Below are 19176 nucleotides of genomic sequence, written 5' to 3'. Positions count from 1 at the left end.
CATTCCAACGTAATTGAAATCAATGAACTGACCAATGTAACACTTTACTGATCAATGAATATATGTTTTTTACTTGTTCAGCATTCTACACATTTTTCTTTCTTTGATTTTGTAAACATTTAAATAATTAAGCCGAGCATGGATCACTTTTAGCCGAGTTATGGATAGTATATCTTAAGGTGCTTGGCATTCCATGGGTGAGGCAGGAGCTACCAGTTAGGTTTTTCAATTGATAAGTACCTGGTCGGATAACATTGGCGACTACGTAGGGGCCTTCCCAGTTGGGACCCAACGTTCCTACTCCACTTTCTTTAGTGTTTTGAAACGTTCTTCAGAGGACTAAGTCTCCCGCTCAGAATCGCTTAACTTTAACTCAGGCGTTGTAAGACCGAGACACCAATCGTTGATAAGCAGCTATCCGAAGCAGAGCCAATTCTCTGATTTCGTCTAGGAGGTCGAGGTTGAGAGTTAGCAGCTCCTCATTATTTTGCTCATCATATGAACTTACTCGGGTGGTAGGTAGGCTGACTTTCACAGGGACAACCGCTTCCGAGCCAAAGACTAGCAAAAAGGGGGTTTCTCCTATCACAGTTCAGGCTGTAGTTCGGTATGCCCAAAGGACTTTGGAAAGTTCGTCAGCCCATGCTCCTTTGACTCAGTCCAGCTTAGTCCGGAGGTATTGTTTGATAACCTTGTTGACGGCTTCAACTTGTCCGTTTGCCTGTGGATGATGCGGGGACGAGTAAACGTTCCTGATTCCTAGATTTCTGCACATTTCCTAATACCGGTTGTTGTCAAACTACTTCCTGTTGTTGAAGACAATAGTCTGAGGTATCCCGAATCGGCAGATGATGTTTTTCCAAATAAAATCCGTGATCTTCTGCTCGGTTATCTTCGCTAGGGGTTCGGCCTCGGCCCATTTGGTGAAATAGTCGATGGCGATGACAGCAAACTTTGTCTGTCCTTTCCCCAGAGGGAATGGTCCGATGATGTCGATTCCCCATTGGACGAAAGGCCAGGGCCCAACCATTAACGTCAGCTCTTCAGGTGACTATTGAGGGATGATAGAAAATCTCTAGCATTTATCGTAACTCTTGATGAGTTTTCGAGAATCTTGTTGAATGGTCAGCCAATAATATCCTTGTCGAATGACTTTATGGGCCAGGGATTGGCTACTCGAGTGATTACCGCAAATGCCTTCATGAATTTCACGTAGAATATAGTCGGCTTCACCAAGACTCAGGCATCATAGGAGCAACGCGTAGTATCCTTTCTTGTATAGAACGTCGCCAAGCACAATGTAGCGGGTCGCACGAACCTTCAATTGTCGGGCCTCGGCTTGATCTTCAGGGAGTTCGCCAGTTTTCAAGTATTTGACGATTGGATCGACCCAAGATGATTCAGAATCGATGGAGAGCAATGAGGAAGACTCGGTTCCGCCAACGCTTGGCTCGGCCACAAATTCGATAGGAATGGATCTGGGAATATCATCTTCGTTGGCTGAGGCAAGCTTTGCTAGTAGATCGGCTTTAGCATTCTCGGCCCTTGGAATCCAGGTAACAAAACATTAAAGGAACTCAGTGATCATCTCTCTGACCTTTGCAAGATAAGCTTTTAGTCTTTCTTTCCTAGCTTGATATATGTCAACTATTTGGTTGACGACTAGTTGAGAGTCGCTATACATGTTCAGATGAGTGGCCCCTAAGCTAGCCGCTAGCCGAAGTCCCAGGAGGAGAGCCTCATATTCAGCTATGTTGCTAGAAGCCTGGAATCTAAGTATCTAGTCTCTGTAGTATTGGACGTAAAGGCTGATCGGTCATGACGGTGATCGAATAAGCTTGGAAATATGGCCGCAAGCGTCGGGACGATATAACCAGTGTTAGGGCCACTTTTTCCAGGGTTGGATATCTTGTCTCCACTGGGACGAGAGCTTTGCTAATGTAGTAGACGGGGAGTTGTTTGCCTTCATGCTCTCAGATCAGGGCTGAGCTTACGGCCGCGTCAGATACTGCTAGATAGATTAGTTACGACTCGCCTGGCTCGGGCTTAGAAAGCAACGTTGGTGATCCCAAATATTCCTTGATCTGCTAAAAGGCGCCTTCGCATTCTTCTGTCCAGTCAACAATTTGTCGACCCTTCAACTGTTTGAAGAAGGGGAGACACCTGTCAGTAGTTCGAGAAACGAAGCGATTTAAGGCCACTACTCTTCCAGTCAGTCACTGAACGTCCTTGATCGTCTTAGGGGACTCCATGTCAAGTAGAGCTTTAATCTTTTCTGGATTAGCTTCAACTCCCCTTTGATTGACTAAGAATCCGAGGAATTTTCCTGAGCCTACGCCGAATGCACATTTGCTCGGATTAAGCTTCATCTTATACCTTCGCTTGTTGAGGGGGGTGTACATCGAAAATTTATGATCAAGCCATATTTCCAACCTATGTTCATCGCGAGACCAATCATCTTTTTGCTTTTTACCACTAGCTTAGTCAACTTCTTTTTTGGCTGGCTCTTCGGCTAGGGTTTTGGCATTTTGGGCGGCCTTGCACAGGATTCGGGTTTCCTCGACATCTACATACTTGTCTGACCGAGCTATGAATTCGGTTAGAGTAGCGGGCGGGTTCTTATCCAGAGATGCAAGAAACGGCTTGTCTCGGACTCCTTGCATAATTGAATTGAGAGTTGTCTCGTCCGAGTGCTTCCGGACTTAGAGCGATTCAAAATTGAAGCGCTTGATATAATCCTTAAGTAGCTCTCCCTCATTTTGGATTATATTGTTCAAATGCGCGGATGACTTCAATTTTTTCTTCTTACCAATGAAATTGGCAAGGAAAGCGTCACTGAGTTGGTGAAAGATCTGATCGACTTCGGTTTCAACTATTTAAACCAAAGCCGAGTTACATCAGCCAAGGTGAGAGAAAAGGCTCGACACATCATGGCGTCTAAGGCGTCATGCAGTTCCATGTACGTCCGGAAGGACTCAACGTGCTTGGTTGGATCGGTTTTGCCAGTAAAAGGCGAGATTTGCGGAAGGTGGAATCGCTCGGATAACCGAGCTTGCATGATTTCCTCCGTGAACGGGGACACCTTTGCCTCGAGTCCGATTTAATTGACGTAGCGGTTTTGTTTCATATCTGCGATTTCCTCCCGCATTTCTTTCCATAGGTCCTACATATCAGCTTTCCAGGGCTCGTCACTATCAGCTGTGTATTCAACAGGGGGCCTATTGCGCCTTCTCCGATCTATTTCATGTCGTAGATCGGAGGCAGCCAGTGGAGCGGTCACAGAGACATGAGACGGCGCCGGTTCAACTAGAATCTGGTGCTGGCTTTGCTAAGGGACACTTCGAGGCACGACGAGCTGAGGATCGACAAATTGGCGCTGAACATTAGCCCAGCCATCTCCTTAGGGGGGGGACCTATTGACGATGAATTTGTTCCAGCATCTGCTTCATATAATTCAGGTCGGTCCTGAGATTTTGGACCTCCTTATCTAATCGTCCATTGCTACGATTTCGTTGCATATGTATGGTTGAAACGGAGGTTGCTTGACGGGCCGCAGAACCTTGTCGATTATCATGTTGGTTCTGGGCCGCTTGGGCATGAGCTCCATTTGTACCAGGGGGACCTTCGGTCACCGGTGGTCCGGTGACTGGGACTTCACTGGGCTCATTCTGGACGGTTCTCCTTATTCTTGTCATTAGAGAGTACTCTGTAGCCGGAGAAAATGACTTTTCGTATCATTTTCCACAGACGGCGCCAAACTGTTGATGCTGTTTTTGGGCTCGCCTCTTCTATGACCCTGGAATCTACACACGTAAGAAGGAAAAGGTGACCCTGGTCTTGCCAGGGAACCCTCTAATGCTAAAATCAGAATCTAGGTCTCTTTTGAAAGGTTTTTAGGGCGAGAGTTTTTGCATACCTTTTACCATATAAAGGTACTCTGTATTTATAAGTCTGTCATACCTCATAGGGTTTCCGTAATTAGAGTAGATTATGGAATTAGAGTAGATCTCAATCTCTTCGAGATCCGTAATTCCCGATATTTCTTGATTCTTAGAGATCTTAATCTTATCTACCTGAGAATTTCGGGTAGAAATCCAGAGTTTTACTAGGTAACTTCCGGATATGGGGCGAATAGTTCTGCCGACTCTTTCTCTTTAGCACGGTTGTGCCGAGATAGGTTTTACAGCTAATTATCTGTTTACTTTATTGGCCGACCCAATCTTTGAGTCGAACTAAAGTTTGGACGGCTCTAGAACCGACTCACGTTAAGTCGGTTTGGACTTTCCTCCGTGAGGCTTCTAATTGAGCCTTGAGATGCACTTCCTCCCTTAGAGGTCTTGCTTTGTGACTCGGGATGCTTAAGCTACGGCCGGGTTAGGTACCTCACGATCCAAGCTACGTCTCTCAATTTAGCATTCTTATGGAATTTGGGCCTTACTCGGACTCGATGTCCAATGAATCCGAGTCATTGCTTTACTACCCTTCTGATCCTCAAGCCGACTCAAGGACTTGTTATATTTTTTTCCCTCAACAAAAAGAATATGAAGTTAGGATATATTAAATAATTTAGTTTTGGATTTGTGTGAAGTACTAGAGGTGATGCTCACGGACATGGTTTGCCTACTGACACTACCAGCTACTAGACCGTGCGCTGTGGGCCCACCATGATCTGTGTTTTATCCACACCGTTTCTTTATTTTCCAGATCATTTTAGGGAATCAGCTGCTAGACAATTTGGTCTACCCCTACAGCTAAAATCTGGGGCTCTGGGGCGCCTATCATATGGGACCAGTGAAACAATCACCAATTTACATAACCTCTACCTAAGGGCCCATTGAGGAGGTCCTACTAGCGCCAAGATCCATTAAAAATCTCTTGGAAGCTACAGAAGTTTTGAATGAAACTTTAGTGATTGAATACATATCATTTAAAATCTCCTGGAGGCTATGAAAGTTTTGAATGAAGCTGATATATGTGTTTTGCCTACATCTAGATATTTGTTACCTAACCAACGGATTAGATGGCAAATAAACCTTACCATGGGCCCTAGGAAGTTTTCAACAGTGAGCGTTGAATTACCACTGTTTGCATGTGGCGTGGTCCACTTGTCATCTGAATTTGCCTGAGTTTTGGGTTCATGCCCTAAACTAATGATCCAAAATAGATGAACGGTGCGTGTAAAACATACATATCATTGTGGGGCCCACAAATAACCTCACTAGGCAATCGTTGTACGAATGCTCACGCGGTAGAGGAAGGGAGTGGATTAGCTGTGTTACCGGGTAACACCTTTTTATTTTTTTAAGAGAAAATTATCACTGTAGATGCCACCTTTTATCCAGTGTCTTTTATGAACAGTGCAAAACTTACCTTCACAACTTAACCTTGTACGTGCGGATAGGGCACTTGAGGACGAAAATACCTATGTCCGTACGTGCAATGCTATGGGAAAAGTAAGGGTATTTTCGTACTGAAATGCTTTGTCCATACATGAAAGGTCTAGGTTGGGAAAGTAAGTTTTGAACTCTTCATAACAGACGCTGGATATAAGGTATCGCTTACAGTGGTTATTTTCTCTTTTTTCAACCGCTTGGGGCTTTATTTAATTTACATCTACGCCTTCAACCGCGTGGGGCTTTATTTAATATACATCTAAGCTTACTTCAACCGCGTGGGGCTTTATTTAATTTACATCTACGCCTTCAACCGCGTGGGGCTTTATTTAACATACATCTACGCCTTACTTCAACCGCGTGGGGCTTTATTTAATATACATCTACGCCTTACTTCAACCGCGTGGGGCTTTATTTAATATACATCTACGCCGTCTATCTATTTAATATACATACTATTTCCTACAAGTATGTATTATATATTTACTCCGTTGATATATTTTTCTAGATAATTTTAGAACATTATCCAAAAAAATAAAGTTAATCTAATTATCTAGTGGACCATACTATAGGAAATAGTAATGACTGAACTCCCTATTGTTAAAAACTTATCAAAGGGCACTTTAAAGTTTCCATAGTTTATAACTACCATCAAGTATGTTGATAAGGTCACATAAGCCTAGATGAAGGGAAATAATAAATATCAGCTTGATCAAAGCTTTTGTGACCCATTAATGATCATCACCGCTATTTTCTATGGATTGGTCTACCTGATTACTAGATCTGTTTTATTTTTTTGGATAATATTTTAAAGTAATCTAGAAATTAAACAGAAGGACAGCATATATACAGAATACATACATCCATATAGCCCCCACAATAAGGGCTGTACCATATGGAGTGAACATGGGTCTCACCTAATCAGCTCCCGGCAGGTAAGGACGCCGATTGCCTGGTACCTGGTACCTAGTATCGGTAGGATGGGCTTATCCTGATAAGGGCTATGTAGGGCACATTATGTTGTATGTATTTTATTAATCCACCTGTTCGTTTATCTATTTTAACAGATCATGAGCTTAAGAAGGACATAGATCATAGGCTTAGGTGAGCCACACCACAAGAAATAGTGAGAATTGAAATATTACCATTAAAAACAAGAAGAGAGATACAGATGTTTTATTTTTTTATCAAGCTGATTGTGTTCTCTCTTCATCTAAAGCCTAAGAAGGTTTCAACAGTGGCATCATTATCACCCTCTGCTTCCTATTGTGTGGCCGACTTGAGCCTTGGATTTTATTTTTATTATTACTATTCCCAAACCTTAAAACGGTCCCTAGAAATAAATAGCCAGCATGGATAAAATAAACATATCATGTTCGCCCACAAAGCTCCTATTAAGACCTAGCCCGGTCTAAGGACCAAGTAACACCTTAGTTGGTGTTATCTTTACTATGAGGCCTATCTTGATGATGTTTTGTATATCCATGTTGTCCATTTGTTTCTCCAGCTCATTTTAGTGTAGTGTCCCAAAACTTAAGCATATCCAAATCTCAGTAGACTGCACCACATGACACATTGGTGATTGGGCGATTCACTATTTAAAATTCTATAGGACTCATCTTAAGGTTTTTGTAATGTTTACCTTTCATTCAATCTATTGATAATATCAAGAAGAAGTGGATGAAGGGAAAGTACAAAGATCAACTTAAACCAAAAATTTCATAGACCACAAAAAGTTTTTAATGGTCATTCATTATTATTTCTAGTGGTATGGTCCACTTGAGATTTGGATCTTCATAAGGTTTAGGACCCCATCTTAAAATGATATGGAAAAATAGACGGACAACATAGATATACAAAAAATAAAAAATAAAAAAATAAAAATAAAAATACATCTATGTAAGCCCCACATGATTAGGGTAACACCTATAACAAGGTGAGACCCAGCCTCACACAAGTAAGTGAGGCCCTTACTGTAGGGTTAATGTGGGGCCCACCTTGATACATATAGTATGTATCCATGTCATCCATCCCTTTTTCCATATCATTTTATGGCATAAGCTGAAAATTAACACAGATCTAATTATCAGGTAGACCATATCATAGGAAACAGTTTTGGTTGATCATTAATGGCCTGTAGAAGTTTTGGATAAGTTAATATTTATTTTTTCCCTTTCTTGCAGGTTTTTGTGACCTTATCAATGGATTGGATGGTAAATAAACTCTAAGATTTTAATGATATGATGGTTAACAATTACTTATGTTTCCAATGGAATAGTCCGCCTGATAATTGATATGTTTCATTTTTAGAATAATGCCCTAAAATGATCTGGAAAAATAGATGGACCGTCTAAATACATTCTGCATACATCAGTAACCTCTCCGAGGATTGACGTGTCAAAGTTCTATGGCCCCACTATGATGTATGTATTATATGTGTACTACCTATCTATTTTTCGATTTCATTTTAGAATATGATTCAAAAATAAGGTAGATCCAAACCTTAACTGGACCACACCTCCGAAAGCTGTGTAGATTGAACACCTACCATTGAAAGCATCATGGGACTGATCAAGCTGATATTTGTATTTTATCTATATTTAGGTCTACCTCATCTTGGCCTCATATTTTTATAATAATATACAAAAATGGATGTACGCTGTGGATATAACACATATCTGATGCGGACTGCCTAACTTTACTTCTGTGGCCCCTAAGAAGTTTTGAACGGTGGGTGTGACTTATCCCACTGCTTTCTATGGTGGGGTCCACTTGAACTTTAGATCTATCTCATTATTTTTCTCATGCTATAAAAAAATCTCTCCAAATGGATGGACTGTATGGATACAACTTTGCATCATGGTGGGGTCCACAGAGCTTGGTGACGTTACTTCAGTAGCGATCTGATACTGACCTTGTCATCTAATCCGCGCGCAGCGGATTTACGGCCACTAGCGTGCCCCCTCTAATATTGATAGGGGTGATTCGAGTCGTCGATGAAATCCCCACCCATCAGTCTCATATACATGTTAGAGGGGTCCGTTCGAATGCGTCGGAACCCCCCCATTCTTTCTCAATTCAAATGTTAGAAGGCGTTAGGTGGGCTTGCGGACGGGAAAGGTTTGATACTCCGTGCCTCCCAACGCTTGATGCTTGAGATGCGAGATGTTGCCTACGTACTCATTCTGGATCACCTACCAGAGAGGGAGGGATAGCTCTGTATCAAATTCCCTCTCCCTTTATAAGTAAGGTTGAGTGCTCATTGCTTCACCCAGGATGAGAATTCCAAGTTTTCATATTCATTTGTAGTTTTATAACCGGTTTCTTTGGTTGAGTCACTGGATGAGGTGAGGTCGGTGAGCCTAGCCTTCATTCCGATCACTTCCTGCTAGAGCCTTTACTAATAAGTTTCTTTGCTAAGAAGCTAGATAGGGCACACCGTGATGTTGTTAGAAATCCAACCCTTCCATCCGTTTTTTGAGTTCATTTTAGAACATGCAGCCAAAAATTAGGCTAAATCAAAACTCAAGGGAGCCACGTGAAAAGAAATAGTGGGGATTGGAGGACCACCATGGAAACATTCTTATGGCCACAAAAGTTTTGTCTGAGGCTAAGTTTTTCTGTATTAAGTTAATCCTAGTGGGAATGATCTTATAAACGGTTTAAATGACATATAAACATCAAAATAGAGAGCCCAGGAAGCTTTCAACTCTAGGCATTTTTTTTTTTTCCAGTTTTCCTTCTCATATGGGCTTAAATTTCGGATCCACCTGAATTTTGGTGGTGCATCTTAAAATAAGCTTGCAAAATGGATGGACGGGGTGGATTTCTCACAAATATACAGTGGGCCACACCTAGCTTCCCAATGCATGAATTTGCTGGAAATCCGTGTCCACCCAAGAGGCTGCGGCCATTACCGTGGTGGCATGTTGATGCGTGTATTCTATATCCACGCAATCCATCTGTTTTTCAGATGATTTCAGGGATAAGCCCAACAGGGATAAGCCCAAAAATAAAATAGATTGAAATCTTAGGTGGGCCACACCATAGGAAAGAGTAGTGATCCAGTAGCTACTTTTTGTCAGCCACAAAAGTTTTAGATGAAGCTGATATTAATTTGTTTGTTTCCCTTCATCTAGCTTTTCTGAACTTATGAACCAATTAAATGAAAAAAAAAAGCCATTACGATGGGCCTTTGGAATTTTTTAATGGTGGAAGATTCAACCACCACTGTTTCCTAAAATATGGTACACCTGAGATTTGGATCAATTTTATTTTTGGGCTCATGCATTAAAATGACCTAGAAAAACGGATGGACGGCATGGATAAAGAATACATACATCAAAGGGCGGCACCGTGGGCTCAAGTCACACATAATTGAAAAGTAGAAAATGAGTCACTTCACTTACCTGGACAGATTGTGACCGTTAATTATTTTATTTTTTTGGGACCCTGGATCGCTACATCAGTGGTGAGGTGAGTTCTGATTTATTTAAACACCCAGTGGAAGTGAATTAGCTGATGCACCGCACACCAGCGACCTCGCTGATGAATATACCTGCCGCATGGAGAAGAGCCAACATGGAAAGAAAATCAATATTCTTTGGGCCCATCATTCTGTATTTATTATATCTACACCGTTCATCCATTTTGTGAGAACATTTTAGTATAAGTCCCCAAAAATGAGTTATATTCAAAGCTCAACTGGACCACATTACAAATAACAGTGGGACAATGATTTTCACCATTAAAATGTTCATAGAGCCCACCATAATATATTTCCTCCATACAATATGTTCATAAGGTCACAAAAACATAAATAAAGAGAAAAAAACATCAGATTGATCCTAAATTTCCATGACCCTCGAGAACACTTCAACGGTAGATGTTAAACCTCCCACTGCTTTCTACAGTGTGGTCGCCTTGATCTTTGGATCTGTCTTATATTCATGATCACACCTTAAAACCATCTCTAAAAACAGATGAACAATTTGAATATAACACATACCTCATAGTGGGGCCCACAGAACTTGGTGATGTCAACACAGCGAGGTCGCTGGTGTGAAGTAGACCAGCCACGGGCTCGTTTGTCGCATTTCATGGCATGACTTTCTTTCCATGTGACCATACCTTGCGTTGGCAAACTTGACTTTACCGACTAACCGAGAGCCACGTGGGTTGAATTTTCACGGGATCCTCTCCCTCCATTCGTATCAAAGTTTCTATAGGCACAGCATAGAGGGATTTGATTTGACTCTAAGCTGTTGTTAGAAATATGATCGAAAAAAGCATGTTTGAAAGTTGTCTGAAGTAACGAGCTCATCTTAGACAATAACCTACCATCCAATCAAATCCCACCTCATTGTGCCTTTGTTGATGCTTGTAGAAGTAGGGGTGATGTAGGACATGAAAATTAAATATGATATGCGAGATTTCAGGGTTAAGATCACGTTAGTTAAAAAAAAAAAATTATACAAATTTCATATCTCACATGAAAGTCTAAACATTCAATTAAGGGGAATTTATGCAGGTCCAGGCCTACACATGATAGGGCTGGATCAATAAAAATTATGAATCAAACGATACTAAAAAATAAGAAATAATCATCCACACATGCATAGTAATCAGTCCATAATCCAAAGAATTCACCAATTTCAAATTAAGGAACCTAAGGGTGAGAAAATGAGCATAAAATTAGAGATTTGAGTAACTTATGGTTAGATTTAGGGATTTTAGATGAAATCAGAGTGAAAGAGAAGAGAGAGAACAACCAGAGAAATACCGCACGCGTGGACAACAACAATGACCCAGACGCACATGTGTGTGATCTCGGCCGCATGTGTGTGGGACTCACTATTTAGAAAAAAGCCACCTTGGCCTTAATCGGCCAGTGATGGACTCCAAAATCCCTAAATCTCAGCTTGATCCGAAGTACGGTTTGTGAATGGTGCTCCGCCGAAGTTTCAGTCCTCTTGTAGGGCCAGATTCTGAAATTTCACTGTGGGGAGGAGAATTGCTGCAATAGATAATTAATTTGATGTGTAGATAATGGGGTGAGATGAGAAGAAGAGATGGTAGAAGATGTATAGTAGAGATGGCGATGAATGGGGGCGAATCAGGATAGATGTGGCTTCGCACCACGGTAGTTAACCTTTCGATGAAGATAGGGCTTCGCACCCAATTAGGCTTTACAACTCAGAGAGTAAGAAAATGTAAAATTTTATTAATCTTCAATGAATGAAAAAAAGCTACAAGAGATGCCTATTTATAAGAAAACTCTATACCCCAAAACTCGCGCCATGTGCGCAACCTATTACTTGGCGATGAAGTAAACCAAAATAAAAATCAAACAAATAAATCTAAAACGTTCATGATGTTCTAAATAACATAAATAAGCAAAACCTAAAATACGAACTTAATCTGACTAGTGGGCCACAATCATGAGATCCCACGATGGGCTTTTTTTGGCTATCGAGTCCACTCTCATGAACCAAAATTTCATCTTCTAACTAGGAAGCCCTCCCTAGACATCGTCATCGATACAGATCGATGGTGGGGCTCTCCTTCTTCTGGTGTACGTGCGTAGGGGACCCGGCATGCGTGCGCGTGTGCGCAGGATATCCCCATTAAGGGGCAATACCCAATCGACATCCCTATTTGTGTCCAATTAGGTCCCCATCTAGTACAAAAGCATAGCTAATATCCAATTAAATCCCAACGCGTCATGGTAAAGAGACTCCTTTGCTTTGTACACATTTATTCAAAAAAGGTATAGAACTCATACCTTAAGTTAAAATAAACCATCCAAATTGGCAGACCCACTTTATACACAACATAATTCAAAAGCTCATTCTTAAGACATTCTAAACTTGCAATTTATGGCTAACAGATAGAATGGTAAGAAGAAAAATAAAACAAATGCCTACATCCAAGTATTCTGAATCTCTCAATTTGAAATGATTTTTGGTCATGGTCAAAACATTGTGGGACAAATTAAATCAACGGTCAAGATTACTTTTTTGGGCCTTCTGCAAGCTGTACCATTTGATAAAAATAAGGTCTAAGACTTCATGCTACGTATGTGTGATTCATAACCAAAATATTACACTTGCCCTCCCTCACACATGTGCCAATATGAGAAAGCATGCTATTACATGCTAATACCTAAGCTATCAAGCATTCAATGTATATAAACATGACATATATTCATATATTGTACTATGCAATGGACAAGATCATATCCTAAAGAATTGAACCCATCAGATATAATTGTACCCCCTATAGGATAGGATGGAAGCTTAATTGATGAAAAGTTCAAATCTTGCACATGCACTAGATGCAGCTTATCCCGGTAGGTGTCACTATCAAACATGAAGTAATTTTGTCATCATACCTAGAGGCCAAGTTTAGCAAGGAACTTCCCCAGTACACTAGTAATATCCATCATAACGAGAGGCCAAGTCCAACAAGGAACTTCCTCATTCATAACTCTCATAATATCCTCTTAAGTGGAAGAAGGAATATTTAGTGGGGTGCGGATTAGGTACTACTCCTACTAGAGCTGGGCATTTTATACCTGAACCGGTGGATCTGACCCGATTAGACTCGATCCAACCTGATTCGAACAGAACTGATGGTCAGGATCAGTCAGGATCGGATAGCATAATTCAGATCCGAATTATTTTCGGGTCGAATCCGGATAGGCTTTGTTCCGAACCAACCCGATCCCAAATCCGATCCGATTGGATCCGATTCAGACCGGCCCGATCCAGACCGTCTACAATTTCTAAGTGCCTGTGTATGATCCATCAAACTCCACCAGAGTATTAAATTTTCTCGTAACTACAACCCACGCTATAGCGGTTTTGAACAAAACAATGGGTTGGAAAAGCGGTTTTAAGTTTCCTGTTTGAAAATTCAGACATATTCGGTATTTCTGCTTGGAAACTGATCCAAATGGACTGGTTTAAATTTGTGGGTCCCACTGTGATATATATGATGTATCTGTGCCGTCCATCCATTCTAGCAAAACATTTTGAGGCATGAGTCAAAAAATGAGGCTGATCTAACACTCAAGTGACCCACACCAAAGGCAACAGTGGCCCTAAAAAGTTTTTAAAGGTAAGTGTTTGATTTCCTAAATCCTGTGGTGTGGCCCACTTGAGGTTTAGATCTTCCTCATCCTTTTAGACAATGCCATAATTTCAGCTGGGATAATGGATGAACAGTGTGGATAACACACACATATCACCGTGGGCCCCACATATATCTCACAGCATCATTGGTTTTAGTGCCAAAACAAGCAAGAGTCGTATCAAGCATTGGTACAGCTGCTGTAATTAAGGAAATCATCATTAACCATTTCCTGTGAGTTTACCATTGGTTTGGAGATCAAAGTTATATGGCCCTATAGTGATGTATTTATTATATCTACACCACTAATATATATTTAGAGATCATTTTAGAGCATTATCTAAAAAAATGTATCATATCCAAAGATCATCTGAACCACACACAAATAGCAACAGAGAATGATTTTCAGTGTGGTCCGCTTGATGTCAGATCTATCTTATTTTTTTGTTTCAAGCCTTAACACGAGCTCACCAAATGGATGGACAGTTTGGATATAACACATATCCCATGATCAGGCCTACATAACTTGGTAACATCAAAGTCATCTTTTCATGGGCAACAAGTTACAGCAGCTACCATGCACAGCACGTTCGCAGCTATAGCGCCTCGAGCTCCGAGTTGTATGAACGGCTCAAATGATATCAACCTCATATGGGCCCCACAAGGATGTATTTATTATATCCATACTGTTTATCCATTTTTCATGATCATTTTAGATCATTTGGAAAAGAAAAAAAATCATATCTAAAGCTCAAATGGACCACACTGAAAATAGCAATGAGATAATGATTTTCACCATTTTTAATGATCCGAATCGCACCCAACCCAATCTGACTCGATTTCCCTGACCGAGTCGGACTCGGTTCAGGTTAGGCCAACCGTGTGCCTGGTCGGATCGAGTCCTATGTTCGGGACTCAATCCCGGATCAGATCAGATTTGGGTCAGTTCAGTTAGATTTCGGACTGAATCGAGTTAGCCCCAATCCGATCCGACTCGGTCCGATGCCCACCTCTAACTCCTACCATGACTTTTTCTTCTTCTTTTTTTTACACACCCATGGACGCAGGGAAGGATGTAAGGTTGAGCACCGTCTTCCTCATGGGGGGTAATTGTTCCGAATCCATGGAACTTCTCTAGACTCCTTATACAGATTTCTTAAATCCACGAGAAAAGAAACAAATATGTATGTATATATATATATATATATATATATATATATATATATATATATATATATATATAGAGAGAGAGAGAGAGAGAGAGAGAGAGAGAGAGAGAGAGAGAGAGAAATAAATTCTAGAAAATTTGTAATAATTTGATTGATGATGAAAAACGAGATTACACCCCTTTAAATAGGGATACTAAGCCATGGAAGAAGTTTCGAAATTAAACTACGGCTAAATTAAGCTCTTATAATTCGCAACTTACTATAAACCATGGTGATGTCTAGTGCGCAAGGTTTTCAGTCAAAAGTAGTAAGTGTCCTATTTGGCTTCACCATGGTTCTCCTAATTATTCTAAACACTTCTCATGTTGGGCGCAACTGGTAAAGCCCAACGGATAAAAAATTATACTCAAACTTAAACTTATTATAAATAGTAAAAATGAAATTAAAACACCAATTCAACTGTCGATTTAATGGTATTTCACAAATTTGGAGCAACCCCGGCATAGCAGGTTGGGTGGCTAAAGTAGCTCATCTTACCCCAAAATCATATATAGTATGTACGATGGCTCATTCTGATTTGCGAGATACATCTGTTTTAAATTCCAACAGCCCGGAACACTTCTGTCGTCGACTGGGCCTTTTCTGATCCATCTTAGCCATAAAACTATCTGTGACCCGCTCTACATCACCCACTCACATCACATGTACACTCGAGATCCCTGGTCTCAGTGTTGAAACTCTTGTGAGTCTCTGCCAGTGAGCCATGAATGGACACCTGCACACCCCCACCAGACCTAGCTAGCTAGAGATGGACAGTCCTTTCAAGAGCCTTACGGGGCCACTGCGATGTATGTGTTTTATCCAAGCTGTTAGAGCATGATAACAAAAAGGAGGCAGATCCATGGCACAAAGTGGACCACGCCATAAGTAGTGGTGATAATGGCCCTCACATTGAAACCTTCATGAGGCCCACAGTGATGTTTATTTGCCATCTAATATGTTCATAATGTTGCATTAACTGGATGAAGGGGAAACATAAATATCAGCTTGATCCAAAACTTCTGTGGCCCCGTTCAGGTTTTCAGCAGTAGGCATTCAATCCCCACTGTTTCATCTTTTGTATTCAATCTGCCTCCTTTTTGGGTTCATCACCCAAAATGATTTGTCAGACTGGATGGACGGTGGGGACGAAACACATGTACATCACAGTTGGCCCACAAAGCCCCTCACAAGACTGTCGGTCTCTAGCCAGGTCCCAGCGGGGGTTTAGTATACCCAATTCCCGCCCATACAGTGGAGGACAGGCCAAAGATTCAATGGCTAGGATCTTTCAATTTGGGAGAATGGTCCATCCATGATGGGGGGCAAAGATTTTAGGAAGATGGTCCATCTATGATGGGGCCATCAGGTGAGTGGTTTCGATAGAACCAAGGAAGTTCCAAACACGATTCGCAACTCATAATTAATTATACCATATCCCAGCAAAGTTATCCACATAGCTATATGAGGCTTTCCAAAAGGACCTGATCTTGATGCAGCCTAGGGAGAGGCCCAACGATCACGTTGGCCCCACCCTATAAATCAATCTTTCTCTCTCTCTCTCTCTCCACCCCATAAATCAATCTCTCTCTCTCTCTCTCTCTCTCTCTCTCTCTCTCATGGACATCCTTTGGGTGACTTTGGTAGTGCTTGCACTAATCCCAGTTTGGAAGCTCTTCCAAAATCTTGCATGGAGGCCTTATGCCTTGACAAGATGGTTTGAGAAACAAGGGATAACAGGCCCACCTTACTCTTTCTTATCAGGCTCTCTTGAAGAAATCAAGGGCGTAAAGAAGCTTGCAAGCGAGAAGGTTCTGGACACTCACTCACAAGACATCATCCCCAGGGTCCTGCCCCACTACTGCAAATGGTTTTCACTGCATGGTCACTTTCTTCTCCCTTCTCTTCTCTAACTATTTTTCCTTGATCCTTACATGTGTCCCACAGCTTCCTCCATCCAGGCCATCCAAATCGTGAGGTGCATCGTAGATGGAGCATAGCTCAAGTATCACGATTAATGACCATCCCAACCTAACCATCCAATTGGTGGGTTTTAAATGAATGGTTAAATATAAGATCGGGAGTCGTCAATATATATTCAACCAGAAAAATCAGATTGGTGATTTGGATGGTCTGGATTTTCGTACAACTATATATATCATCTTTACAGTGGATGTCAGCACCATTTTTTAAATGGTGATGAAATGTCCCAGTTACTGACGAGGGACTCGGATTCGGCAGTGACCCCTCCCGTATTGATCAGTGCCGGAAAAAGTTATGTGGCCCCACCATGATGGACGGTGTAGATAAAACAATTACATCATGGTGGGGCCACATAACTTTTTCCGGCACTGATCAATACGGGAGGGGTCACTGCCGAATCCGAGTCCCTCGTACAGTAACTGGGACATTTCATCACCATTTAAAAAATGGTGCTGACATCCACTGTAAAGATGATATATCTCCACCTGAGATTTGGATCTGACTCAGTGTTTGGATCATGCCCTAAGATGAGCTGGAAAATGGATGGATGGCATGGATAAGGCAGATACATCATGATTGTGTGGTACATTTGAGCTTTGGATATGATTCATTTTTGGGCTCATGCGCTAAAATGATCTCGAAAAATGGATGAACGGTGTGGATATAATAAATACATCATTTTGGGGCCATGTAACTTTGATCTCCCTTGAACCGTTTGTACAGCTCGAAGCTCGAGGAGCGTCAGCGCTAGCCACACCAGCTATATCGCTGGTGTGGTACACTAGCCAATCCGCTTCCATCCAAACTGCACCAAGTGTGTTTTTTTTTTTTTTTAAATTATAATTATAAATATGATGCTATTTTGTAAACGACTGTAATGAAATGCGGTGGGTTGAACAGGAGAAATGTTCCTGTATTGGTTTGGGACCCAGCCACGGATATGCATAAACGAGCCAGAGCTAGCCAAGGAAGTGTTATCAAACAAGTTCGGTTTCTACCTCAAGTCCAAGGCTCGCCCTCCCTTAGCTGCCATTCTGGGCAAGGGTTTGGTTTTCGTCAATGGTCTTGATTGGGTCAGGCATCGGAGGATTGTCAACCCAGCTTTCAATGTCGACAAAATCAAGGTGCGATACCCACTTATTTATTTCTAATCCAGGCCGTTCTTCAATTGGGCCTCGTCGTGCATGCGCTGTGGTCTGTAAATCAGGACAGCCTTGTCGTGATGTGGGTCATACATGTAGGAAAGATTGGATGCTAAAAAAATTCCCCTAAAGGGCCCATTACCATACACGGTCTGGCCCAACGATTGATGAGTGGAAATTTAAAATTCAGTCTAGTAGAAACCTTTAAAATAAGTTAAAGGTTAGCAAATCCTCACATATCCAATAGAAATAACTCCTGCAGTTGGTCTATAACCATAGATTCTCATGAGGAAATATAAGAGGTGAAGCATCCGCCTATCATTCATTCATTCCTCATGAAGTCAGTCCAAGCAATAGGTAAAATGCCCACTTAAAAAGAGCCCAACGACGCAAGCCCATTCATTACCCTTTCCAAATAGGATTGTAAACGAGCTGCATTGGGCCCAATGAAATCAAGCATTGGAATGAGCCCTGCCAAACTGGACTGCGATCTATTCAAATTATGGGCCTAAACCATCCGTTCTTAGCCATTTTCTATTCTATCCACAAGAATTCAAAATTGATGGCAAGAGTAAAAAAATGGTCACACCATACAAATTTCAGGCCATTATTTGAATGAGGCCATGTGCAGTCAACAGTCCACCCCTCTTACTAAATGATCCACAATGATCTCAACCCACCTATAAATCCAATGGTAAAGGCCCGAAAGTTCATACCACCCCGGCCCGGTCTATCCAAAATTGTTAGGCTAAGCATTTTACTAGTAGGCCCAAGCCATCCACGGCCAAATTATGTGGGCACAAGATAGGTTGGTGATGCAGGGATGAACGTGATGAGGTCAAGCACCGTCATCCTCAGAGGATAATTACTCTAAATCCACGAAATTTCTCTGGACTTCTCAGATAAATTTCTCGAATCCATGAGGAAAAATAGAAATAATTTCTAAGAAATTCAAAAATTAATTGATTGATGATAAAAATGAATTTACAACCCTTTAAATTGTGATATCAAACTTAGGAAGAAGTTTCGGAATCAAACTCAAACTCAAACTCGCTAAAAACGTGACTTATTATAAATAATAAACGGTCATGATTTCTACTAGAGTTCATGGTTTTATGCCAAAAATGGTAAGTGTCCGATTTGGCCTAACCACATTACTTTCCTAAATTTTCTAAGCCATATTGGGCATGACTCCTGAAGCTCAAAGGATCAAGAGTTATAATCGAATTAAAACTTACTATAAATTGTAAAAATGAAATTAAAATAGACTTTCGACCGTCAATCCGATGGAATCTCACAAATTTGGCATGGGCAACC

At 41.3% G+C, this 19176-nt stretch overlaps 1 protein-coding gene across 4 annotated transcripts in view; it reads left to right on the top strand.

Moving 5' to 3' along the window:
* Positions 1–19176, top strand: part of LOC131231900 (cytochrome P450 709B1-like) — a 94933-nt gene that overhangs the window by 26720 nt on the left and 49037 nt on the right. Inside the window, exons 1-2 of one of the 4 annotated variants that reach the window (XM_058228264.1) lie at positions 16315–16618; positions 17618–17841. The exons of 1 other annotated variant lie outside the window; for it this stretch is intronic. In XM_058228264.1, the coding sequence (XP_058084247.1) occupies positions 16354–16618; positions 17618–17841 (489 nt within the window). In that variant the 5' untranslated portion in view covers positions 16315–16353. Of the gene's footprint in view, positions 1–16313; positions 16619–17617; positions 17842–19176 lie in introns of those variants that run through there. 2 more of the 4 variants (XM_058228260.1, XM_058228262.1) reach the window with 2 other exon arrangements.

This window comes from Magnolia sinica, chromosome 17, assembly GCF_029962835.1.
Source record: "Magnolia sinica isolate HGM2019 chromosome 17, MsV1, whole genome shotgun sequence".
Taxonomy (NCBI): Eukaryota; Viridiplantae; Streptophyta; class Magnoliopsida; order Magnoliales; family Magnoliaceae; genus Magnolia; species Magnolia sinica.
The sequence above is the reverse complement of the archived record's forward strand: the minus strand, read 5'-3'. Positions and strand labels throughout refer to the sequence as shown.